Here is a 26,031-nt window from a genome sequence, read left to right on the forward strand (position 1 = left end):
GTGATAGACAGCCTGGTGTGCTGTAGTCCATGGGGTCACAAAGAGTTGGGCATGACTGAGCGAATGAACCGAACTGAGGCTTCTTAGTGACTGGCACTGACTGTGTCCTTGAACTAATCCCTTTACCTCTCTGTATTTCCATTCCTTCAGCTGTACGAGAAAGGGTTGGGCTGGATGTGCTTCCAGCTCCATAGTCTATGGAAAATACTCAGCCTTCTCCTTGGACTGTATTTCAAATGCTTGCAATGTTCTCAGAGGGTGTTTGCTGGCTTATTAGCCCTTAGAGGACCTAGTTCATTTCTTTTATTGAGTTCCTCTGATGGGTCTGCCATTTTTCTAAGAGTTGAGGACACTGAGGTGAATAAGACACTGTCTCTGCCCTCCAGGAGGTCACAGTCTGCTAGTGGACAGTGACAGGTAAAAATGTGGTCATTTGGCTCTCATAATAGCTACACTTACTGAAGTTGTCCCAGAGACTGGCTGTGCTCCTCAGCAGTTAACATGAATTATTTCATTTTAATCCTCACTGTAATCCTATCGGGTAGTTATCATTAACCTGTTCTACAGAAATGATGACCAAGACACACAGAAGTTAAATAAGATGCCCAAGATTACACAGCCAGTAAGTAGCAGAGTCTGCATTTGAAACCAGACAGCCAGACTCCAGACCCCACAACCATCAGATCTTTCAACCATCACATGCCCTTTGTGAACTCCTTAAAAGGACCTATATGGGATGGGTATTAGAGAGAGCTTTTATGATCCCTAGGAGACATGTGGGCAACTTTAAGTGATTTTGGAAAACCGCCTGAATTGTGCTAAGAACAAAGTTAATGTCACCCTCATTATAGTTCCACCCGACCCACCCCTTCATGTATTTGATGAGTAGATCTGAAGGTTCTGTCGGCCTTCATCTCTGGGATTTTGTCAGAACCCAGGACTCCACGGGCCCCCCTTCCTCAATCCCCTGACCTAATGGTCTCTTCGCAGGCCTTCAGAACAACCTGGCCCCCAAGACGACGGGGTCCCCTGTGCACCTGGGCACCATCGTGGGCATTGTGCTGGCCGTCCTCCTGGTGGCTTCCATCATCCTGGCTGGGATCTACATCAATGGCCACCCCACCTCCAACGCTGCCCTCTTCTTCATCGAGGTCCGTGCGGGGTGGGGCCACCCCTCTGCCATCCCCATCTGCATCAGCATTCCCCAGCCATTCAGTCCCTATCTCTCCTCATTTCATCCCTCACCCACCTCACACCAGGCTCCTGTTTCCACTTGAGGGGCTTCATCGATTCCATCCGGGCATACCTCCCACTAGCAGGCGCTCTCTGAGTCCCTAACCCCCAGGGCCTGGCCCTCAGGACTCCTCTGGCCTGCTTGTCCTGGTGCATGGCCTCTGCTTTGGCTCCACCATTTGTGGAATCAGAACAGTGACCATCCCCAGAGGAAGGAGAGAAAACCACAGATGCCTCACATGCCCTTGAGTGGTTATGTGACCATCCCCAGTGATTTATGGTTTCTCACACCCAAATTCCAAGGCCTGGGGATTAGCCAAAGCCATAATGAAACTGAGGTCTTTGCCTCTTGGCCTGCTGTGTACGTTTTTGATTAGATTTGACAGGCCACAGTAATCATAAGAGTCGCTCTGTCTGGGAGCTTTCATTGAGGATGCTGCAGTTCTGAACATCTCAGAATTCAGAAGAGCCAGCCTGACGTGCAGCATGGGAAGTAAGGCCTGGGCTCCTTCACTGTGAGCAGCAGAGCTCAGGAGCACCTGCCCACCCCCCACCTGTGGTGACTGACCAGCTCTCTGAATCCCACAGCAGGGTGGCCTCTAGGTCCACAACCCTCCATGTGGGTCACACGCCCCTTGACCTCATCATCCAGAGGCCTGGGTGGTTCCCTCCCCTCTGGTTCAATGCCACCTGTTTCTTACAAATTCTAACCAGTCATTGGTAGGTTAACACTAAGACCTGCCAAGGCTAAGACCTACCTGGTTTCACCTAGGGACCCTGCAGATCCCCAGCCACAGGGATGCAGACAGGAAGGCCTGAGACCTGGGAATCTGCATTTTCTTCAGCTCCCCACCTCTGATGCAGGACCTGTCCTGTCTAGAGGGTTATCTTGGCATTTCCAGAACCTCCCAGATCATTCCATCTCTTACCCATTTCCTCCCTTTCTGAAGTCTTAGGGCTCCACTCTGTGTATTGCTGAGTTTTTCACCTTGTGTCGTGCAGTCCACATGGCAAAGCATCAGATAACCTCCTTCCCAACTCCTGGGGCTCCCAGCGGGTTTCCCAACGCGCCGAGGATCACAGCCGGGAGCCTTCTGCAGAGGGGGTCTACACTTCACCTGGCTTACACACAGTAGTCCCCAAGAGCCCTTGAAAAGTGCTCAGAGCTATCCCCCTGGGTGAAGGGGAGAGGGTGGGGAGGGTCCCCAGTGGGTGGTATCGCCCGCCACTCACTCTGCGTCTGTGCCCCTGCAGCGGAGACCTCACCACTGGCCGGCCATGAAGTTCCGCAACCACCCCAGCCACTCCACCTACACAGAGGTTGAGCCCTCAGGGCATGAGAAGGAGGGCTTCGTGGAGGCGGAGCAGTGCTGAGAGCGCCAGGTCTCCCTTGGAAGGGTACAAAGGAAGACCCAGGGACCTCAAAACACACGAGTCAAAGCAAAGCAGAGAAATGACTTTTCCTGGCCTCTGAACACACCCTGGCTGGGAAAACGAGCCCGTGGTCTGCGGTGCCAGCACTACAGTTTGGCCATCACACCCCAGATATTGAAGCAGGGGCAGAAAAGCCACAATTACCAGTAGCAACCACCAGTGCCAGGGGTCTCCCCTTCTGAGTCTCTCAGTGGTCTACTCTGGAGCTGCCTCAGAGGTCCCTTCCCACCTGGAGATGGACAGATGCCCTGCTCCCATCACCTAATGCCCCTGTGTATGACAAAGAGAACCAAGCTCTCGATTGTGGCCGCCACATTCCAGGGTCCATAGACTCAAGAGCGGGTCCTCATGGCTATGGATTCAGCGTATTTTGCCCCAGTTTCTGTGGTCTAGAAGTCTGGAGAAGGAGTTCTCACCAAATGTCACACACAGGTACGGCTGCTCCCAGCGCTTTTGGCAAGATGCTGATTGGCATGCTGGCATCCGAAGCAAGCCAAAGGAGAGGAGAGAGAACTTGCGGGCAGATTGCATTTTTAGGCTTCGCTCCCCCAACTTGCCCTATCTGCTGAGAATCAGTTAGTTTCTGCATTGAACATGTGTGTGGCCCATGTCACGGGCTTTATCCAATGGCAGCCCAGCCCACCAGGTGAGCCGTGCTGTGCACGGCCACATCTACCAGGTGGGCTCTTCATTCCAGCGGCACGGTTGGGTGTCCATTGTCTTCACTGGCCTGGTCTTCCATCAGTGCCAGTCAGTACCTCCAAAGGCAGGGCCTGCCTGATCAATACTTTGCCTCCTCTGAGCTGGAATTGTATAGCCATTAAAGAGAAATAAGGTGGGGAGAAGCTTCTTGAAACATACCCAACAGGGAACTTCAGTTGGATTCTGTTGAAAAGCAAAACCTCTAGAACAACTGGGACAGAGGAAGCTGGTGCAGGAAGGAAGGACTTTATATCTGCCAGAAATTCTTGGGGCAGAGAGTTTAGACTCCCAAACCCAATCTGGTTTTGAGTTCTGTCCCAGAGATGAGTTGGTGTTGCTTCTCAGAAGCATTTCAAATGAAAACCTATAGTTCACCCTCATTCAAAGTAAAAAAAAAAAAAAAAAAAAATCAGCAGCAAATAAACAGTAAATCACAGTCTCCACTGTCCTTTGTTGTTGTTTAATCACTAAGCTGTGTCAGACTGTGTGTGACCCCATGGACTGTAGCCCGCCAGGCTCCTGAGTCCATGGAATTTCCCAGGCAAGAATACTAGAGTGTGTTGCCATTTCCTTCTCCAGGGGATCTTCCCAACCCAGGGAGCAAATTCATGTGTCCTGCATTGGGAGGCAGATTCTTTACCACTGAGCCACCTGGGAAGCCCTCCACCGTTCTCAGTCAGGTCCGTTTATGCATATCACCAGCATGCTGCCAAAGAAAGAAGCTTATGTACAAAGCCTCCTGAAGGGGGGGTTAGGGAGTCTGCAAATAACCAGGCACATACCAACACTGGACTGATGGTCTTGCAGATGCTCCATGGTTTATCCTTGGTGAGCATGCTAATAACCATTGGCGTGGGAAACATGCTGGACCTCTGCTTTCCATAGGTATCCTTCATAAGCCAGGCAAGGAAGAGCTAGGATTTTGAGAAATTGTATCCAAATTTGAGAAAGTAAAAAGATAATGCAACAAAGAGAAAAGAGTTCTTTTTAAGCTTCTGAAGGTATGAAATAGAGCCCTCCTAATGAGAGAATCACAGCCAGGCACTGAAATACTCAGGGATCCCAGCACTGCTGGCTGGCAGGAGGGTGATTTTTGTCCTTGGCTGACCAGCAGAGAATCTGTGACCTTTTTGTGTCTAAAACAGCCAGTGAGGGAGCTCCAGCTGTGACAAGATGCAGCCCACAGCATCACAGGTCCCACTCCCAAACTCCAGCACGCTTCTTCCTAACGGGGGCTCTTCCGATCATGCTGATTCCTGAAGGGAAAGAAGACTGAGGATGAAAAAATGGGCAGTGATGTGCTGAGGCCTCTACTAGAAACACTGCAGGTGGAGAGAGAAAGCACGAGATACCTCGGGCCAGTCAGAGCAAGCCTCGCTGGCCCCCGGGATGACAGTGGTGAAGGCAGTGGAGCTGTTTGTCAGCAGGTAGCCTGGTTTGTTAACAGCGAAAAAAGAACTAAAGACATGTCATTCAGAGAGGTCCCTGGCCATTCAGAGCGCCTCAAGTCAAAACAAAGCACTCCCAAGAAACAGCCAGCAGCTCACAGAATTAATGCTGGTTCTCACCTGTCCTTAGGCTCTCTCACGAGATCAAGCATCTCTCAGACCCGAGAGTTTAACTCCAAGATTTAGAGGGGGTTCACTGGGTAGCTGCAGAGTGAATGACCAGAAAGAGACATAGCAGTTTCATGGTCAACCAGCAAAGGAGTACTTTTGCGCACCATCAACCACAGATAGCTTGCAGACTTCCAGGCCTCTCTGACCCACAGGCAGACAAAATCACCCAAGAGAGCAGGTGCTCAGCAGATCCTTCCCTACATGGTGCCTTTGGGGATCCTCACAGTGAGCCCACTGGAGAGGGGTTGGATGGGTCCATGAAAGCTCATCACTGTGACAGAAAGCTTCAACCCCGTGAAACAGCTGTCCGTGTGGTACCCAGAAATCAGAAGCTCTCTGTTTTACATCAGAACTCTTAAGAGAGCCAACAAGAAAATGAGAAGGAAACCTGATAACAGTCCAGAGGTTAGGATTCTGCTTCCACTGAGGTGGCTGGTCAGGGAACTAAAATCTCACAAGCCACAAAAGAAAAAGAGAAGAAAAATGCAGAGGCCAAGTATGAGGGGGGAATCCCTGGATCAGGGTGTGAGCACAACTTAATTCCCCTGTAATCAGCCGCCCTTACATTTGTGGATTTGTCCAATAAGGTCCTTGGGGGTTTTTGATTCTAGAACATTAATGCATATAAGCCCAGCCAGCAATTCCAGTACCCGGGAATGCCCCAGGTGGAGCAGATGGGGTTTCCAAGCTGGACACCATCTCCCTCCTGCCTCAATCAGCTGTCACCACCCACTCACCCCAGCAGGCCCCTGACTCTGGAGACTGCCTCTTCATGTCTTCAAGTCTCAGCCTAGAGCCTGAGGTTGAAAATGCCCTTTTGTCACTGTTAGAGGTTCTCGATGGGCCTATGGAAACAATTTTTTTAACTTGTGTTTTGCCAGGACTCTCCTGTGTAATGGAGCCCCTGTGTATGTATATATATTTATACAAACACACACATACATATATGTAAAATTGCTAGAAACGTTGGATGCAGCTTATAGCCGTGCTCAGCCTGTAGCTTGATGTGCTAAGACAGTGGGAAAAGCTCAGTCAACCACACTATGTGAAAAGCAGAGTATTCACTTGAGCTGTTCACTTATAGAGCTGAGACTGTCTTCTTTGGGTGCTGGAGCAGATTTGCACAAAGCACTGATCAGGAGCCACATCCAGACCCCCCACATCAGGTAAAGTCACAAATCAAATCAGTCTCTCTCTCTGTCTCTCACCATCTCCCATTCTCCCCTCCCCCAGGTGCCCCCCTTGAAACAAAAAGACACCTGAGCTTAAAGCACAATTCAAAGGATTTGGGATATGAGGGCACCGTGTGTGTGTGTGTGTGCGCGCGTGCGTGTGCTCAGTCACATCTGACTCTTTGGGACCCCATAGACTGCAACTCGCCAGGCTCCTCTGTTCGTGAGATTTCCCAGGCAAGGCTACTGGAGTGGGTTACCATTTCCCCCTCTAGGATATCTTCCCAACCCAGGGATCAAGCCCACATCTCCTGCATCTCCTGCACTGGCAAATGGATTCATTACCACTGGCTCTACCTGGGAAGCCTACCTGTTTTAAATGCAATCTATTCACATATTTAGCTTGAGAATTCTTTGCACAGATTCCCAGTGTTAATAATAAAAGGCAACATTCTTTTATAACTTCTGCCATGTGCAAAATTAAGTGCAAAAGATTTTGAATGACATTCTGCAAGTCACCACACAGCCCTAAGTCCTGATGACTGCCTCCTTCTCTGAGGACCTACCCTAAGGAGCATAGGAAGAGCCTCCAGCAATCTGCCAAGCAGTCGTGTTCTTCCCAAACTCCTGTCCCACCTCAAAGAGAAACAGCCTGGAAAGAGATTCTAGCTATTTATTTATTAGAGGTTTGTAAGTCCCTGGAAGTAAACTACGGGGGTTTCTAATCTACTATCTAGAGACAGAAAATAAATCTGCTAAGTTGATGCTGCCACATTTCTGGAGATTTTGCATTTGAACCGCCTTAGCAGCTTCGCCGTGTTTTTATTACTTCTCGAGTTTGCTCACAAAACATGGTTAAGCAAATCAAAACAGAAAGAGGAAAAATTTGAACTCCTCACAGCCAAACTCAGCTATGCCAAATTTCAGGCTCCAAACAAGCCAGCTTATAAATAAGCATGCTGTGTTTGCCAAATAAAGAGGAGTGTATTGGAGAAGGCAATGTGGATTGATGAGAAAGCCCTGGGTTACTCCACAGTGCTTCAGAAGGTGGGAGCTTTGGCCCCTGCCCCACCCCTGAGAAGTTGTGTGTTGTTGGCCAAGTCACCCAACTTCCCTGGGCCTCTGCAAAATAAGAAGTGGGAGGACTAACTGATCCAAGGAGAGGATGTTTTCCTCTCCTTAGCAAATACACTCATCCGGTTTTGTTCTTTCCAATTCACAAGCAGCTTGAATGGAAGCATCCCTTTGGTTTCCATTATCCTTAATAAAGTGACCAACTTGTTCTAGTTTGCCTGAGACTTTCTGACTTTAACACTGAGAGTCCTGTGTCCCGGGAAACCACTCGATCAAGAACCCACTGGGACAGTGGTTAGTTTATCCTTGGAGTCTATCCTGAACACATTGGTTGAGGAGATGGTAACAATCTCAAGCACCTGTAAAGCATTAAAATGTGGGCCATACAGGCATCCCCTGGGGGTTAGCTGGTAATGCAGAATTCAGGCCTACCCACCCTAGACCTACTGAGTCAGAATCTGCAATTGACCAGCTGCTCAGGTGACTCAGGTGAAATGCATGAACATTTGAGAAGCATTTCTAGGAAGCAATTTTACTGACATGATCACAGCCTGTTGCGGAGGCATTATTTCCCCATCTCTCAGATGAGGAAATTGAGACTCAGGTGGTTTCCTTGTTTATTTACTCATTCTCTCCATACTTATTAAGCACCTACTGTGTGCCGGGCATCATTAAGTGGCCTGCCCAAGGTCACCCAGCAGTTGAGAGAATTCCCAAACCCAGGACTTTGGGTTTACCACCTAGGGTTGTTCCTCTAGGGTGGGACAGTGCCAGAGCTATGTGGCCACAGTTTAATTGGGGAGCAGGGACTTCCCTGGTGGTCCAGTGGTTAAGACTCTGTGCTGTCAATACAGGGGGGCCGGGGTTCGATCCCTGGTCAGGGAACTAGATCCCACATGCTGTAACCAAAGGTCCCAGATGCCACAACTAAGACTTGGAGCAGCCAAATAAACACATAAATAAAGATAAACAGAACCGTCCTAGGCTTATAAGAGTCTTAAAAAGATGAAGAACAAGGACATGCACTCTTATCTCCTAAAACTGTGAGCTTATCAGCTATTTATTTACGCAGTCCAAGACTCACTGTTCTTGTCTCCTCATCCGGATCCCCCACTCCAGTAACACTCCCTCAGGAAGATTTGGAAAAACTGTCCTTAAAGTTTTACAGAACTCAAGGCCTGCCCTGGGGCTTATTTTTTTGAATGGAAGACAATTGATTACTTCACTGTCCCCATGGGGCTGGAGAGAAGGGAAATGGGAGGGGAAAGAGAATCCTTACTCTAACTGCTGACACCAAAGAAATTCTTCAGGGGATGGTTTTTCTGATGTTCATAAAACATTTTTACATTTGGTCCCTAGAGATGGCTGAATCATACCCAGTTTTCCACAAAGCTAAAAGCACAAAGAAACTTCTGAATGTAGGCCAATAAAATCTCATCATACATTCCCAGTCTTGGGTGAGAAACTTCCTTTCCAGCTTCAGTCTTTCCTTTTCACATTTTTCTACTCAGAAAGTGACTGTACCACATGGGGTATCCAAAAGGTATAAGACTCACCGTAACCAGTGGCGAGAAGTCTGAAAAGCCTTAAAAAATAACAGATCCCATCTCTCTTCCATTGATCCATCTTGCCATCTCTCAGTTTAGACCCCATTTGGTTTTTTTTAAGTTTTTATTTTTAAATTTTTATTTATTTATTTGACTGACCAGGTCTTAGTTGTGGCATGTAGGATCTTTAGTTGTGAATGTAGGATCTAGTTCCCTGACCAGGGATTGAACCCAGGGGCCCTGCAATGGGAGCACTGAGTCTTAGCCAATGACCACCAGGGAAGTCGTCTAGACCCCATTTTGAATGCAGAGTTTTGCTGCTCTCAACTAACTCAGGCACAGTGGAGGCAAGGGTCTAGTAGTGAACTTTTGTTCTTACTGCCCCCACCCCCAAGGAATGGTATGTATTAATAATTCCAAGCTCGCCCCCTCAAGTTCAAAAGAGCAGCCAGCCCCAGCTTCGCTCCCACCTCCAGAGCTGCAGACACCCCTCTGTGTTCCATGGGGCTTGTTGGGTTGTACTCCACAGGCCTCCGAGACCTGTGCCGCCCAACTTCAAGACCAGAGAAAGAGCCCAGAGTCAGCATCAGAGTTATCAATGGTTTCATGAATGGGGAGCTTACATGTCTGAAGCAAGGTCCTGGGGTGACACCCTACTGTGTGCAGCAGATGGCAGTGGGCAGGACATGGTGGTACGCTTCACTACTTCCCAAGGGGAAGGGGAGTTTACCAGTTATAAGGGGATTGACATCAGGTGGGCTCATTAGTTACCACAGAAACCAGTAGTGGGACATGCTCCTCATTGGCCCTTTGACAAGAATGATGACTCGCTAGGGCCAGGGGCAAGCACATAGAAAGGTCAGTTGTGTGGGTAAGATAGAGGTGAAGCAGACACTGGTCGGGCAGAAGATGTGCAGAGAGCAAGAGAATGGCCATCTTGAGTAGCCCGACCATACAGAGCTCTTCTCCCCAAGCCCTCTGTGCTCACAATTCCTTCTGCCTCCAGAGACAAGCACTCAGCCCTCCCTCACTGTGAAGGAGGAACCAACCCAACAAAACCAGGCATAAGCAAAGCTTACTTACCAAGACCCTGATCTATTTACTTTTGAGATGATGATCACACAGGTGACATCTCACGTTTGCTCAGTACTGTGTTCCAGGCAGGGTTTTATGAGAGTTATTTGTATCATCACCTATGGGCCAATGCTACTGCTATATCTACTTTACCTAGGAGGCCCCTGAGGGTCAGAGCATGAGGGAATTTGCTCAGGGTCACCAATGAGGTCACTCAGGCAAGCTATCTAGAACTTGGCAAGGGTAACTAGAAGTCAGTTGGCCTTTGGCCCTCAGCTTTGATTCCTGAGGCCAAGGTACGCCCACTCTCCTACCCTTAACACTTTGACCCATCCTCTATCAAAGGCACCGTGGACCCTGTCCTCCACAGAAGACTCATTTCCCAGCCAGGAAGTGAAATTGGGTGAGAAGAAGCACCATTGCCTAGTTTCAAGTGGAAGTTTTAAATCTCTGAGACCCCACAGACGGGGTGGCTAGTCTTTTGCCCTGTAGAAATGAACCCTCTTGGGGTGCCCTTCCCATCCTTGGGCCACACATCTAAGAGACTCTTACCTGATGTTTTCTCATTTGTAAGAGCCCAGATTGTAAAAATGACTCTCTTGTCCAGTCCCTCAATCCCTGAGTTTCATAGATGGAAAACTGAAGCTTCAGGAAAGTCAAGAGTCACACCCAAGACCACACAGGAAGTGAGAGAGCTGCCCCTGCTGGTTCTCCAGCATGTGTGGAGGCTAAGTGGCTCTGATGCTACCAGGCCTGAGCTGAATCCTGGTGATGCCACATACCACCTCTGTGACCTCACAAAGTTGCTCAATGTCCCTGCATACCTGCTGCTTTGGTTAAATGGAAGAGATGAAAAGAGCAGCACCATGGACTTCCCTGGTGGTCCCATGGATGAGACTCTATGCTCCCAGCGTAGGAGGCCCAGGTTTGATCCCTGGCTCCCGTCTATGGGGTCGCACAGAGTCGGACACGACTGAAGTGACTTAGTGGCAGCAGCAGCAGGGAACTGGATCCCACATGCCTCAACAAAATATCCTGCACTCCACAACTAAAAAAAGTGTCCCATGTGCCACAGTGAAGACTGAAGATCCCACATGCCACAACTAAGACTCAGTGAAGCCAAATTAATAAATACATATATATATTTAGAGCAGACCACCTTATCTGTCTTCTGAGAAACCTGTATGTGGGTCAAGAAGCAACAGTTAGAACCTTACATGGAACAACTAACTGGTTCAAAATTGGGAAAGGAGTAGGACAAGACTGTATATTGTCACCCTGTTTATTTAACTTCTATGCAGAGTACATCATGTGAAATGTCAGGCTGGATGAATCCCAAGCCGGAATCAAGACTGCTGGGAGAAATATCAACAACCTCAGATACGCAGATGATACCACTCTAATGGCAGAGTGAAGAGGAACTAAAGAGCCTCTTGGTGGTTTAGTTGCTAAGTTGTGCCTGACTTTTGCAACCCTACAGACTATAACCCACCAGGCTCCTCTGTCCATGGGATTTCCCAGGCAAGAATACTGGAATGAATTGCCATTTCCTTCTCCAGGGGGCTGCATTTTGTCAGAACTCTTCACTATGACCTATCTGTCTTGGGTGGCCCTGTACAGCATGCCTTATGAGGCTTCATTAATTTACATAAACCCCTTTGCCATGACAAGGCTCTGGTCCATGAAGACTCTGATATTGGGAAAGATTGAAGGCAAAAGGAGAAGAGGGTGGCAGAGGATGAGATGAAAATGAAAGTGAAAGTCACTCAGTCATGTCCAGCTCTTTGTGACCATGTGACTATAGTCCATGAAATTCTCCAGGCCAGAATACTGGAGTGGGTAGCCTTCCCCTTCTCCAGAAGATCTTCCCAACCCAGGGATCAAACCCAGGTTTCCCGCATTGCAGGTGGATTCTTTACCAGTTGAGCCACAAGGGAAGCCCAAGAATACTGGAGTGGGTAGCCTACCCCTTCTCCAGGGGATCTTCCTGACCCAGGAATCAAACTGGGGTCTCCTGCATTGCAGGCATATTCTTTACCAATTGAGCTATGAGGGAAGCCCCTAGAGGATGAGATGGTTTCATAGAATCACCGACCCAAAGGACATGAATTTGCGCAAACTCTGGGAGACAGCAAAGGACAGGGAAGCCTGGCATGCTGCAGTCCACAGGGTTGCAGAGAGTAGGACATGACTTACTGACTGAACAACATATATATATATATATATATGTAAAATAGCACCTGCCTCCTCAGGCTTTGTGAGGGTTAAACATTTCAGTGTTTGGAGCCAAGCATAGCACCCAATGCTCCAAAAGTCTTGGCTTCTTTTTCACTTGTTAGTTACTGAATGCAACACCACCTATTATCCAGGGCAGTGGATGGATTTTCTGGTGCTTCTTGCTGTCTGTATGTCTGAGCATCACTGCTACAGAAAGAAATGCTCTGCTGGTTAATCTGCTCAGAAAGCATCCATCTCAGACTGCCTCCCACTTTCCCCGGAGATGGGGACAGACATCAACAGACACCCATGTAACAAGGTGGCTCTGGTTTCTTTCAAGGAAACAGGCATTGAAACTCGTCATTCTAAGCTTTCTATAATTATATTCAAAAGCTCATTTTCATGTCCTTTAAGGGAAAAAGGGGAATATGAGAAAGGAATATTGCAGAAATCAAACCTTAGAAACTTCCCTCAGTGAATAATTTTGAAGGAAGGTCTCAGTACTCAAGGCTGACTTTTTTTTAAGTAGACTGGATGAGGCACTGGGCTGGCTTTTCCATCTCCTTTTCTTTTCTTTTTTAGCTTTTCTATTTCCTTTTCAACGTAAATCAGATTAATTGTTGCAATTTCTTTTTAAAAACATTTAACTAATAAAGCACCCACAATAAGTGCATATTTGCACTTATTTGCAATAAGTGCAAATACTTTGCATATTTGTAAAAAAGATGCATGTAGAAGGAGAGGAATTCCTCTTAACCAGAAACTCTTCCTCACTAGGAAATCATGGATATTTTGATGGAAAAGAGTGAAAAGCCTTTAGTGTTTTTTCAAAGTGAGGCCAAGATAAGCCCAGATGTGGCTCTCCTTCAGGTCCACAGAACAACCAGAAAACCCAAATTTAGAATCCTCATTCCTCTGATTACTAGCTTCCTCTCCTTCATGAGGGGAGATGTCGAAGTCCCCGGCAATCCCAGAATCAGGACAACAGGTCATTGGACACAGAAGCACTTCCCACTCATATAGGACCCAGGGCTGAGTCTGCCAGTTTCTGGTTACTTGGGAGAAAAGGCACAAATAAGCTCTCAGTCCTCTGCACCCAAGTACAGGACTCACAGGCAGCCCGCTGCACTAGAAAAGAACACAAAATGCAGAGCAAAGTGCCAGAGGCGTTTCTGGAACAAACTCCTTCCAGGCCCGGTCTTTGTAATCTGATTCTCAATTTCTGGGTAAAATCGCTTTTTGCGGTAGAAACACCCAAGCAGAGTGGGAGGCATGGAAGGGTTCATGGCCCTAGGGGATCAGAGTTAAACACCAAAAGGCTACAAAGGAATATCCCCTTTCCTGTGTTTATGAAGATTTATTGAAAAGTCCCTTTGAGGGAGTCGTTATGCCTCTCAGGGCTCAGAGAAGCATAAAAGCTCCCATGAGCCTTTTCTAAGGTTTCTCCTGGTTCTTTTACTTGGAGCTGATAGTTAAAGAAATATCTACCACAGTGCTTTCTGTTAGTTCCATGTGTTCCTTCTTTACAGGCTGTAGATCTGACAACCTGCAATTACAAGAACCTAAATGAATGCGGCTCTCACAGCACTTGTATTTCCCTATGCTCTAGTAAAACAAAGCTCCTCACCAGTTTGGCATAAAGGGGGCTCCCTCTCCTGCCTCCACGCTCACTCATAATAAAAAGCTCCCTTAGGGCTTTACAGCTTTCAAAATACTTTCACTCGTTCAAGTCATATGCCTCGAGGACCATCTGAACCCCGATCCTGTCCTTGAAGCGAAGTCGCTCAGTTGTGTCAGACTCTTTGCGACCCCATGGACTGTGGCCTACCAGGCTCCTCCGTCCATGGCCTTTTCCAGGCAACAGTACTGAAATGGGTTGCCCTTTCCTTCTCCAGAGGATCTTCCCCACCCAGGGATCGAACCAGGGTCCCCCGCGTGTAGGCAGACGCCTTACCGTCTGAGCCACCAGGGAAATCTGATCCTGTCCTTACTCCCAGCCCAACACCAAGCAAGATGCCGAGTTCAGTACTAGTATAATCATAGGTGATATTGACAGACCTTCTGGGCTCTCAAAACTCTTTCTCAGTATGGTATCTCATCTGAGCATCGTAGTTCTCCTTTGAGATTGGCAGGGTGGAAACCCGCATCTCCTACTAAGGATAAAAGAAACCGAAGCTCAGAACACTGAATGATTTTCCCAGGTCCCACTGCCTCTGAAAGGAAAACCACATTAGAGCTTCACCTCCACCATTAATAATTTACCAATGACAGCTAATGTTTATGGAGTATCATTCATGGTCCAGGCAATACTAAGCATCTCTTAGGCATTTCGGCCAGAAAGTAGAAAAGAAGCCAGTGACTTCACTTACTGTTGAATTCCTAAGGATACCAATCAAAGTGCACTTTTTAGGCATCAACCTGAGCCCAGTAAAACAGGAGTTTAGAAATACAAAATATAGGGAGTTCCTTGGCAGTCCAGTGGTTAGGACTCAGTACTCTCACCACCAGAGCCCAAATTATACCCTAGTTGGGGAACTAAGAGCCTGCAAGCTTCGTGGCATATCACCCCCTACCAAAAAAAAAAAGAGAGAGAGAATACAGGAGCTAGTTGCCTTCATGGTACTCACTGTAGAGTCCATCAGAGAGAAGATGAGATGCTTCAAGACAGAAAACAATACAATCTAATTTGTATTTATGGCCTAAATTGGTAAGCTTCCCTGGTGGCTCAGTTGGTAAAGAATCCGCCTGCAATGCGGGACACCTGGGTTTGATCCCTGGGTTGGGAAGATTCCCTGGAGAAGGGAAGGGCTACCTACTCCAGTATTCTGGCCTGGAGAACTCCATGGATTGTATAGTCCATGGGGTCGCAAAGAGTTGGACACGACTGAGCGACTTTCACTTTCTTTCAAATTGGTAAGCAGACTAAACTCTCAGAGTTACAGTAGCTCAAAGGAGAAATAAGACGGAAGATTTAAAATAATTTTTTAAATATTCATTTCTATTTTATTTGGCTGTCCTGGGTCTTCATTGCTCAGACTTTTCTCTAGTTGCGGTGAACAGGGGCTATTCTCTAATTGCGGTGCACGGGTTTCTCATTGCAGTGGCTTTTCCTGTTGTGGCACGTGGGCTCAGCAGTTGCGGCTCATGGGCTCTAGAGCACAGGCTCTATAGTTGCAGCCAAGAAATTAAAAGATGCTTGCTCCTTGGAAGAAAAGCTATGACCAACCTAGGCAGCATATTAAAAAACAGAGACATCACTTTGCCAATAAAAGGTCCATATAGTCAAAGCTGTGGTTTTTCCAGTAGTCATGTATGGATGTGAAAGTGGGACCATAAAGAAAGCTGAACATGGACGAACTGATACTTTTGAACTGTGCTGTTGGAGAAGACTCTTGAGAGTCCCTCAGACTGCAAGGAGATCAAATCAGTCAATCCTAAAGGAAGTCAATCCTGAATATTCATTGGAAGGACTGATGTTGAAGCTGAAGCTCCAATACTTTGGCCACCTGATGCAAAGAACTGACTCACTGGAAAAGACCCTGATGCTGGGCAAGATTGAAGGGGACGACAGAGGATGAGATGGTTGGATGGCATCATTGACTCGATGGACACGAGTTTGAACAAGCTCTGGGAGTTGGTGATGGACAGGGAAGCCTGGTGTGCTGCAGTCCATGGGGCCTCAAAGAGTTGGACACAACTAAGTGACTGAACTGAACTGAACTGAATTGTGGGTGTAGTTGGTCCACGGGACGAGGGACCTTCCCAGACCAGGGATGGAACCCATGTCTCCTGCATTGGCAGACATATTCTTTATACTGAGCCATCAGGAGAACCCCCAGATGGAAGACTTGGAGTTGCCTGTTCAGTATGATAGCCACTAGCTACATGTGACTACTGAGAACTTAAAATGTAGCTGATTCAATCTGAACTCTCGATTTTTAAAAATTTACCAAAATTTTTAGTACCAAAAAAATTATTGTAAACATATCACATTAATAATTTTTATCTTGATTACATGTTAACATTATAATGTTCTGTATATGTTGGGTTAAATGAATTAGTAAAATCAATTTTGCTTTTTTAATGTGGCTTCTAGAAAATTTTAAATTACATATGAGATGTTCATTATATTTTCTTTTTTTTAATTTAAGAACCCAGGTCTCCTGCATTCTTTACTGTCTGAGCCACCAGGGAACCCCAATTAAGTATAGTTGATTTACAGTGTTGTTAGTTTCTGGTGTACAGCAAAGTGATTCACTTATACATACAATGCATATTCTTTTTCATTCTTTTCCATTATAGGTTGTTACAAGATAGTGAATATAATGCTATACAGTAGGGCCTTGTTGGTTGTCTACTTTATATACGTTGTTGTTGTTCAGTCACTCAGTCATACCTGACTCTTTTGGCAGCATGGCAGGTTTCCCTGTCCTTCACCATCTCCTGGAGTTTGCTCAAACTCATGTCCATTGAGTCAGTGATGCCATCCAATCATCTCATCCTCTGTTGTCCCCTTCTCCTCCTGCCCTCAACCTTTCCCAGCATCAGGGTCTTTTCCAATGAGTTGGCTCTTTGCATCAGGTACCCAAAGTATTGGGACTTCAGCTTCAGCATCAGTCCTTCCAGTGAATATTCAGGGTTGATTTCCTTTAGAATTGACTGGTTGGATCTCCTTGCTGTCCAAGGGACTCTCAAGAGTCTTCTCCACACCGTAATTCCAAAGCATCAATTCTCTGGGACTCAGCCTTCTTTATGGTCCAACTCTCACATCCATGGGCTTCCCTGGTGGCTCAGTTGGTAAAGAATCCGCCTGCAATGTGGAAACCTGGGTTTGATCCCTGGGTTGAGAAGATCCCCTGGAGAAGGGAAAGGCTACCCACTCCAATATTCTGGCCTGGAGAACTCCATGGACTATAGAGTCCATGGGGTCGCAAAGAGTCGGACACAGCTGAGCAACTTTCACTTTGTCACATCCATACATGACTACGGGAAAAGCCATAGCTTTGACTATGTAGACCTTTGCTGGCAAAGTGATGTCTCTGCTTTTTAATATGCTGTCTAGGTTTCTCATAGCTTTTCTTCCAAGAAGCAAGTGTCTTTTAATTTCATGGCTGCAGTCACCACCATCTGCAGTGATATTGGAGCCCAAGAAAACAAAGTCTTTATATATAGTCTTTTTATATAGTCTGTATATATGTTGTATATATACATACATATGTATGTATATGTATATATACACATATATATTTATTTATAGCCATTTGTATCTACTAATCCCAACTCCTAATTTATCCCTCCCCCGTCTTTCACCTTAGGTAACTGTAAGTTTGTTCTCTATCTCTGTGAGTCTATTTCTGTTCTATAAATAAGTTCTTTTGTGTCATATTTTAGATTCCACATGTAAGTGATAACATATTTGTCTTTCTCTCTGACTTACTTCACTTATTATGATAATTTCTAGGTCCACGCACATTGCTGCAAATGGCACTATTTCATTCTTTTTATGGCTGAGTAGTATTCCACTGTGTGTGTGTGTATCACATCTTCTTTATCTAAATATCTCAGTAAACATTTAGATTTCATGTCTTGGCTGTTGTAAATAATGCTACTATAAACACTGAGGTACCTGTATCTTTTTGACTTAGAGATCCATCTGGATATATGCCCAAATCCCATTTGTTTATTTTTGCTTTTATTTCTATTGCCTTGAGAGAATGACCCAAGAAAACATTGCTACAAATCATGTCAGATAATGCTTTGCCTATGTTCTCTTCTAGGAGTTTTATGGTGTCCTGTCTATATTTGAGTCTTTAAGCCATTTTGAGATTTATTTTTGTATATAGTGTGATAAAGTGTTTTAACTTCTTTGATTTACAGATGGCTGTCCAGCTTTTCCAACACCACTTGATGAAGAGACTGTCTTTTCTCCATTGTATGATATATTCTTGCCTCCTTTGTTGAAGATTAATTGACCATCTGTGTGTGGCTTTATTTCTGGGCTCTCTGTTCTGTTCCATTGATTCATATGTCTGTTTTTGTGCCAATACCATGCTTGTATGGTCACTGTAGCTTTGTTGCATCATCTGAAGTCTAGAAGTGTTATGCCTCCAGCTTTGTTTTTTTTTTTCCTCAGCACTGCTTTGGCAATTCTAGGTCTTTTATGGTTCCATATACATTTTAGGATTATTTATTCTAGTTCTGTGAAAAATGTCATGGGTAATTTGAAAGGAATCACATTAAATCTATAGATTGCTTTGGATAGTACAGCTATTTTAATGATATGGATTATTCCAATCTAAGAGCATGGTATATGCAGCCTAGGAAGGTAGGAAGGTAAGTCACTTCAGTCGTGTCCGACTCTGTGCGACCCCGTGCGACCCCATAGACGGCAGCCCACCAGACTCCCCCATCCCTGGGATTCTCCAGGCAAGAACACTGGAGTGGGTTGCCATTTCCTTCTCCAATGCGTGAAAGTGAAAAGTGAAAGTGAAGTTGCTCAGTCGTGTCCGACTCTTAGCGACCCCATGGACTGCAGCCCACCAAGCTCCTTCATCCATGGGATTTTCCAGGCAACGAGTACTGGAGTGGGATGCTATTGACTTCTCCAATGCAGCCTAAGAGCATGGTATATATTTCCATTTCTGTAAATCATCTTCAGTTTCCTTTATCAGTGTTTTATAGTTCTCAGTGTGTAAGTCTTTCACCTCCTTGGTCAGGCTTATTCCTAAGTATTTTATTCTTTTTAATGTGATTTTAAAATAATTTTTTTTTTGCTTTCCCTTTCTGATATTTCATTGTTAGTATAAATAAATGCAACAGATTTCTGTATGTTAATCTTGTCACCTTGCTGAATTTTTTTTATCAGTTCTACTAGTTTTTGTGTGGAGGCTCACATAACAGTCTATGGGACAATGCTGGTTTTGAATAATGATCAGTTGTCATGTTTTAGATGCCTAACTAAATGCTAAGCACTTTATGTGAATTCTCTTATTTAATCATCTCCACAATTTTATTTGTTATTCTATTTTACAAATGAGAAAGCCGTGGCTTAAAGGAGTAAAGTATATAACTATGAGAAAAGGATAAGTTAAAACTAAATGTATTACAATGAAAAATGTCCACAATAAATTGGTTTTTGGCCATGCTGGATCTTAGTTCCCCACCCAAGGATCAAACTGTGCTTCTTGCATTAAAAATGCCAAGTCTTAACCACTGGACTGCCAGGGAAGTCTCTAAAAAAAAATTTTTTTTTTTAACAATTATCATCATTATCAGAAAAATAAAATATACCTATATCACTTATTTTAAATTAAGACATTAAGTGACTTGCTTGCGGCTGTTCTACTAACCACAGGGCCAACACTTGAATCCTGGGCCTGTGATGACTCTTATCCCCACGAGGAGCCATAGAGATAAAAGGCTTTGGAGGGCATAGGACCTAAACTACCACACATGACAGGTCCTCTTTCTGCAATACTCTTGGAAAGTGGCCAGCTAGCCCCTGCTTGAATACCTATAGTAATGGAGAGTTTGTTACCTTCCTAGGCAGCATGCCCCATTGTTGACTACTTAGGAATCTGTTCATCCTCAATTCTGTCCTTAAGTTTGGAATGCTCTTAGTGGAGGTGGCCCCCTTGAGCTAGACTGAAAGGATAGGCTGGTTTGCACTGGTCTCTAAGGAGAGTCCAGCACGTTCCCCACTGCTTCACGGGGATGGGAGCCCTCATCTGCCTCCACCCCTGCTCCCACCTCCCAGACCCAGCACTTCCTGTGGACTGACTCAGGTAAACCTTACCAACTCAGCGTAGGCTGCCTCCCTCGTGGGGCTGCGGGGCCACAGCTGCTGCAAATGCCTGAATTTCCATTCACGGTAAAGCTCCCTCCGCTGAAAGGATAATCAACTCCCTGCTCCACTGACAGGCTCTCATTGGGTGAGGGCTGAATGCTGGGTCTTTAGAAAAGACACCAGAAAAGGCAAGTTCTTGGCCCAGCTTTGACAGATTCCCTCAGCCACTTTAAAGGGAAATTGCTGGGATAAAGATTAGGCGGTGTGGGGGTTGGTGGGGGAGGACCTGTAGAGAGGAAAGCAGCAGAATCTGGGATGCTAATGAATTCCCTGTGATCTCACTTTTCTTCTTCCAGCACAGGCTCCTCTACAAAATGGATGGGGCTGCCTTGCCAGCCGGAGCCTGAAAATGTGCCCAGGTGTACAGAACCCCAAGTCCCTGGACAACCTGTGAAATGCTAGCTGCCTGTGAACAGATGAAAGGGAGGACAGGCAACTGTCCTGGAAGGAAGGATCTGCAGACGGGACCTCCCTCAACTTTGACCGTGTACATCTCAGGGTCTGCTTTCCCAGTCTGACCCCTCCTAGTGACAGCAGAGCTGTGAACCCAGGAACACTGACAGCCAAGAAAAGTGGCATCATCAAACCCCTCCCACCGCCTCTTCTCTCCTCTCATGGCCATTTTCAACATCAAAGAATAATAAACTACTACACTGCACATCTGAAACTCATATAATATTTCAAATCAACTATGCTTCAGTTTTGAAAAATTTATAAAGAATAAAAATGCTGTAAAAGAAATGCCCCCCAGGAGTTTTAGTAAAGGGTCTGAAACCTATAATTTGATCCCCAGTTCCATTCCATCTGCCAAAGCTGTGACGGACTCTGCGGTCAAGACAGTGGGCCAGCCATCTGCTTGCAACCATACCATGATTACAGGTTGTTCCTAAGAGTTGGTATAACTAGAGGGTTAGGCTCAAGGAAACTCATAGTAGCATTACTGATTGCCAACCATGTTCTAGGCTTTATGTACTTGCAACAAATTTGTGAGCCTGGAATTATTCTTACAAATGTTTTAGGAATTGGAGACTGGACTCAGAAGCATTAAATGAAAGATTGCCCAGCCAAAAAAATAGCAGGAAGGGATTTGAACCTAGATCTGTCCTGGGCTAAAAATCTGCGCTTTAAAAAAATAAATAAAATTAAACAAAACATAACAAAACAAAACGTTTATTATGGAAAATTTCTAACATACATAAAACCACCAGAAACTAGTACTGTGAACTTCCATATACCCCTCACCAAGTTATAATGACCATTAACACAGGGCCATCTTGTGGCAGCTCTACGTCCACCTGTGCTCCTTTATTGGGTTATTTTGAAGCAAACTTAAGTTGTACCATTTTATCTGTAAATAGTTCAGCCTGTGTCTCTACTGGAGAGGGATGCTCAAAATCTGTGCTCTTGACCTCCTCATAATAATGACACAATAATGAGAAAGTCCCCCCAAATATGCAAAATTTCCATTACCTCCAGAGGGGAATGAAGCATTCTCTGGCTGCATCTGACCTTTCCACATAATGTGGGGAGGATATAGTCATTATCTGCTAAGTCCAGGAATGCCCATCTGGCAGTCCAACATCATGGGGACTTGGCCACCAGGCCCCGTGGATAACATTCCTGCCAGTTACCCCTGAGTAACATTTATCTGCTGGAAAATATTACCTAACCAGTTCTCTCCAGCTACACTGTCTCACAACTTGTTACCTTGTTGGCTGTCATGTGCCCATGGAATAACATTAACATCAACTTGGCACACCTACCATATGTCAGACACTGAGCTAGGGGCTTCCTTCCTTATGTGTCTGGAACCAAATGCGTGATTTTTAAAAATTTCAATCTGATTTTTTCTGTTCAAATTTCCATTTAGAAACTTCCTTGGTGATCCAGTAGCTAAGACTCTGCTCTCCTAATGCAGGGGGGCCAGGTTCGATCCCTGGTCAGGGAACTAGACCCGGCATGCCGCCACTAAAACCTGGCACAGCCAAATACGTAAATACACATTTTTTAAGAACAAATTTCCATTTGGTTCAGAATTCCTTCTGCGCTGCAGTATTATGGAAAGGAGTCTATATAATCCCTTCAGGGGCTGAATCCATCAATCAGCAGCATTTCTTGAGAATGTACACATTCATAGAAGTCACCCTATGAGTCACCGTAGAGGGTACGAAGAATATAGTTCCTGGCTTTTGCTACAATGCAAGACATTTCTCTGTATTCACGTCTGCAAATTACTTAGTAATAAGACAAATATACAAATAAAAAGATCAACAAAGTGGAACATACCAACTGGCACAGCAGATGTAAAAATAACATGTCCAGGGAGTTGAAAGGCGATAGCACTTATGCGCGACTGAGGGAAACGGAAAACTTTGGTGGGGGAGGTGCAAACAGATTGCTTCGCAGGACTTGGTGCAGTTCGCTGTACATGCCCCAAGCCATAGATTCTAGAGGCCACACACTGTGCTCTCCTCATCATGACACTGGCGATGGCCCTTACTGAGTGTAGCTGGCTTTGGTTCCATCTGCATTCTTACTCCGTGACTCCAAGGTGCCCCTGACTGCTCTGGACTGCTGCCTCTCCCGTGGAACCCTAGCTGCTGCTGCTGCTGGCTCTCAGGGTTTGCTTGTTAACCCCCAGAAGGCAGAGTGATGCTGCAGCTCTCTGCATCTCCAACAGATGTGTTTGCTCATCAAACCATCCATTTTCTGAGTAACGTGAAGATGATAAGGTGGTTTGAAGCTCTATTGGAGGAAAGAGTTATACCTTCTAGGGTTGGGAGTGCAAATAGACCTATTGTTAAGGTTTTTACAGATAGAGGTGACAGGAGAGGTAACTATAAGAAGAAAGGCAGAGGCAGGATATTCCAACTGGTGGATGAGCTGCAGTGAAGGGCAAGATGGGGCGAACCATGCAGGTGTATGTGGAGAAGCGGGCTGGGGCACTTTGTGAACACCATAAGAACATGTTGAGGACTTACATTAGCAATGAAGAGCTAATGAAGGGACCGGGCAGAACTGTCACTGTATGTTAGGAATGTCAGTCGGGCAGAGCAAGCGACATGGATTGGAATGGAGGAAATAAATGGAAGCCAGGAGACCAGTTAGAAAGAAGGCCTAGGGTCTAGCCTCTTTGTGATTATCTGCTTACTTACCCCCACTGGGAAGTAGTCCTCTTGAAATAAGCCTTCTACTTGTATTGCAGGAAGGAGGACTCTTTCCAGGGCCTGAGAGTGGGCTCTTGTTCAACATTCAGAAATGAATTGTCTGAGGAAACACATGAGCTGACAAAGCAAGAGAATTTATTGAGAAGGGGTGCCTGGGGAAAGAGCAGCAAGATAAGGGAACCCAGGAGGACTACTCTGCCACATATCACAGTCCAGATTTTATGGTAATGGTGTTAGTTTCTGGGTTGTCTGGCCAATCATTCTGACTCAGGGTTCTTCCTGGTGGCATGCGCATGGCTCAACCAAGATGGATCCCAGCCAGAAGGACTCTGGGAGGTAGGTAGGATATATAGACTGGTGTCTCCTTTTGACCTTCCCCAATTTTTCCAGTTGGTAATGGCTTGTTAGTTCTTTACTGGGACCTCCTGTCATAGAATAACTCATGCAAATGGTTACTACAATGCCTGGCCAGAGCAGGCAGTTTCAATCAGTGTTTTCCCTAACACTTGCTCTAAACATCTTGAGGAATGGGTCTGCACTGTTAGTTTTTTGTTTCCCTCGTACCTGACATTAGTAGGTATTCAATAAAATTATTAGCGCCTGGCACATAGTAGGTGCTCAACAAATATTGTTACAAGAAAGAAAAAAGAGGAAGATAGGGAAGAAGGGAAGGAAGAAAGGAAAAAGTCACACTTGTGATAAGCTATGAAGACAGTTTAGGGCTCAAGTACTGAGATCTTTCTGAAGGGGTGTCTGTAGTAGAAATGGTTAGGTAGGGGAGCCACAGTATTTCAGCAGGAGCATCTAAAAACCTTGGCAAGTGACTGGATGTGGGAGGAAAGCAAGAGCAAGGACTCTAGGAGGGAGGAGAGAATGGGAAGACCACTAGTAGAACTAAGACAACAAGGGAGAAGCCTGTCAGTGGGAAAAGACAGGGTTGTTACCTGAAATCTGGGTTTGCCTCAGGTGGGTGTCAAGCCAAAAGACACAAGCAAGCCAAAGAACAGGAGGAGGGATTTATTACTTGCAGAAAGTAAGAACACCAAGGATCTTTCCCAAAGCAGTGTCTCTCTAAACAGCAAAATTAGGGAAGTTGTGAGCTAAGGATACAAATAGCTGAGAAAAGAAGAGAAGTGAAAAGCAAAGGAGAAAAGGAAGGATATATCCATTTGAATGCAACATTCCAAAGAATAGCAAGGAGAGATAAGAAAGCCTTCCTAAGTGATCAATGCAAAGAAACAGAGGAAAACAATAGAGTGGGAAAGACTAGAGATCTCTTCAATAAAATTAGAGATACCAAGGGAACATTTCAGGCAAAGATGGACACAATAAAGGAGAGAAACGGTATGGACCTAGCAGAAGCAGAAGAGATTAAGAAGAGGTGGCAAGAATACACAGAAGAACTATACAAAAAGATCTTAATGACCCAGATACCCACGATGGTGTGATCACTCACCTATAGCCAGACATCCTGGAATGCGAAGTCAAGTGGGCCTTGGGAAGCATCACTACAAACAAAGCTAGTGGAGGTGATGGAATTCCAAATGAGCTATTTCAAATCCTAAAAGATGACACTGTAAAAGTGCTGCAGTCAATATGCCAGCAAATCTGGAAAACTCAGCAGTGGCCACAGGATTTGAAAAGGTCAGTTTTCATTTCAATCCCAAAGAGAGGCAATGCCAAAGAATGTTCAAACTACGGCACAATGGCACTCATCTCACAAGCTAGCAAAGCAATGCTCAAAATTCTCCAAGCTAGACTTCAATAGTACATGAACGTAGAACTTCCAGATGTTCAAGCTGGGTTTAGAAAAGACAGAGGAACCAGAGATTAAATGGCCAATAACTGTTGGATCATAGAAAAAACAAGAGAATTCCAGAAAAAACATCTGCTTCATTGACTCTACTAAAGCCTTTGACTGTGTGGACAACAGCAAACTGTGGAAAATTCTTAAAGAGATGGGAATACCAGGCCACCTGACCTGCCTCCTAAGAAATCTGTATGCAGGTCAAGAAGCAACAGTTAGAACCAGACATGGAACAACAGACTGGTTCCAAATTGGGCAAGGAGTATGTCAAGGCTGTATACTGTCACCTTGCTTATTTAACTTATATGCAGAGTACATCATGTGAAATGCCAGCCTGGATGCATCCCAAGCTGGAATCAAGATTGCCAGGAGAAATATTAGTAACCTCAGATATGCAGATTACACCACCCTTATGTCAGAAAGTGAAGAAGAACTAAAGAGCCTCTTGATGAAAGTGAAAGAGGAGAGTGAAACAGCTGACTTAAAATTCAACATTCAAAAAACTAAGATCATGGCATCTGGTCCCATTACTTCATGGTGAATAGGTGGGGAAACAATGGAAACAGTGACAGACTATTTTCTTGGGCTCCAAAATCACTGCAGATGGTGGCTGCAGCCATGAAATTAAAAGACGCTTGCTCCTTGGAAGAAAAGCTATGACCAACCTCAACAGCATATTAAAAAGCAGAGATATTACTTTACCAACAAAGGTCCATATAGTCGAAGCTTTGGTTTTTCCAATAGTCATATATGGATGTGAGAGTTGGACCATAAAGAAAGTTGAGCACTGAAGAATTGATGCTTTTGAACTGTGGTGTTGGAGGAGACTCTTGAGAGTCCTTTGGACAGCAAGGAGATCAAATCAGTCCATCTTAAAGGAAATAAGTCCTCAATATTCATTGGAAGGACTGATACTGAAGCTGAAACTCCAATACTTTGGCCACCTGATGAGAGGAACTAACTCATTGGAAAAGACCCTGATGCTGGGAAAGACTGAAGGTGGGAGGAGAATGGGATGACAGAGGATGAGATGGTTGGGTGGCATCACTGACTTGATGGACATGAGTTTGAGCAAGCTCCGGGAGTTGGTGATGGACAGGGAAGCCTGGCATGCTGCAGTCCATGGGGTCCCAAAAAGT

General features: G+C 45.5%; 1 protein-coding gene and 2 long non-coding RNA genes across 5 annotated transcripts in view; 2 read left to right on the forward strand and 1 right to left on the reverse strand.

Annotated features, from left to right (window-relative positions):
• Positions 1-3,808, forward strand: part of PLXDC1 (plexin domain containing 1) — a 64,942-nt gene extending 61,134 nt beyond the window's left edge. For all 3 annotated transcript variants that reach the window (XM_006068537.4, XM_025280227.3, XM_025280228.3), the window contains 2 exons: positions 991-1,151; positions 2,488-3,808. In XM_006068537.4, the coding sequence (XP_006068599.2) occupies positions 991-1,151; positions 2,488-2,607 (281 nt within the window). In that variant the 3' untranslated portion in view covers positions 2,608-3,808. The remainder of the gene's footprint in view (positions 1-990; positions 1,152-2,487) is intronic.
• Positions 3,809-3,938: 130 nt separating this feature from the next.
• On the reverse strand, positions 3,939-10,304 carry LOC112583681. Its single transcript, XR_006549474.2, has 4 exons — positions 9,405-10,304; positions 5,726-5,833; positions 4,152-4,283; positions 3,939-4,075 (listed from the first exon to the last, which is right to left on the reverse strand). It is a non-coding gene; the product is annotated as an uncharacterized LOC112583681 (long non-coding RNA).
• Positions 10,305-14,928: 4,624 nt separating this feature from the next.
• LOC123332610 lies at positions 14,929-20,991 on the forward strand. The gene is made up of 2 exons (XR_006549475.2): positions 14,929-14,985; positions 20,215-20,991. It is a non-coding gene; the product is annotated as an uncharacterized LOC123332610 (long non-coding RNA).
• Positions 20,992-26,031: the final 5,040 nt, after the last annotated feature.

The sequence above is a fragment of the Bubalus bubalis genome, chromosome 3, assembly GCF_019923935.1.
Source record: "Bubalus bubalis isolate 160015118507 breed Murrah chromosome 3, NDDB_SH_1, whole genome shotgun sequence".
Taxonomy (NCBI): domain Eukaryota; kingdom Metazoa; phylum Chordata; class Mammalia; order Artiodactyla; family Bovidae; genus Bubalus; species Bubalus bubalis.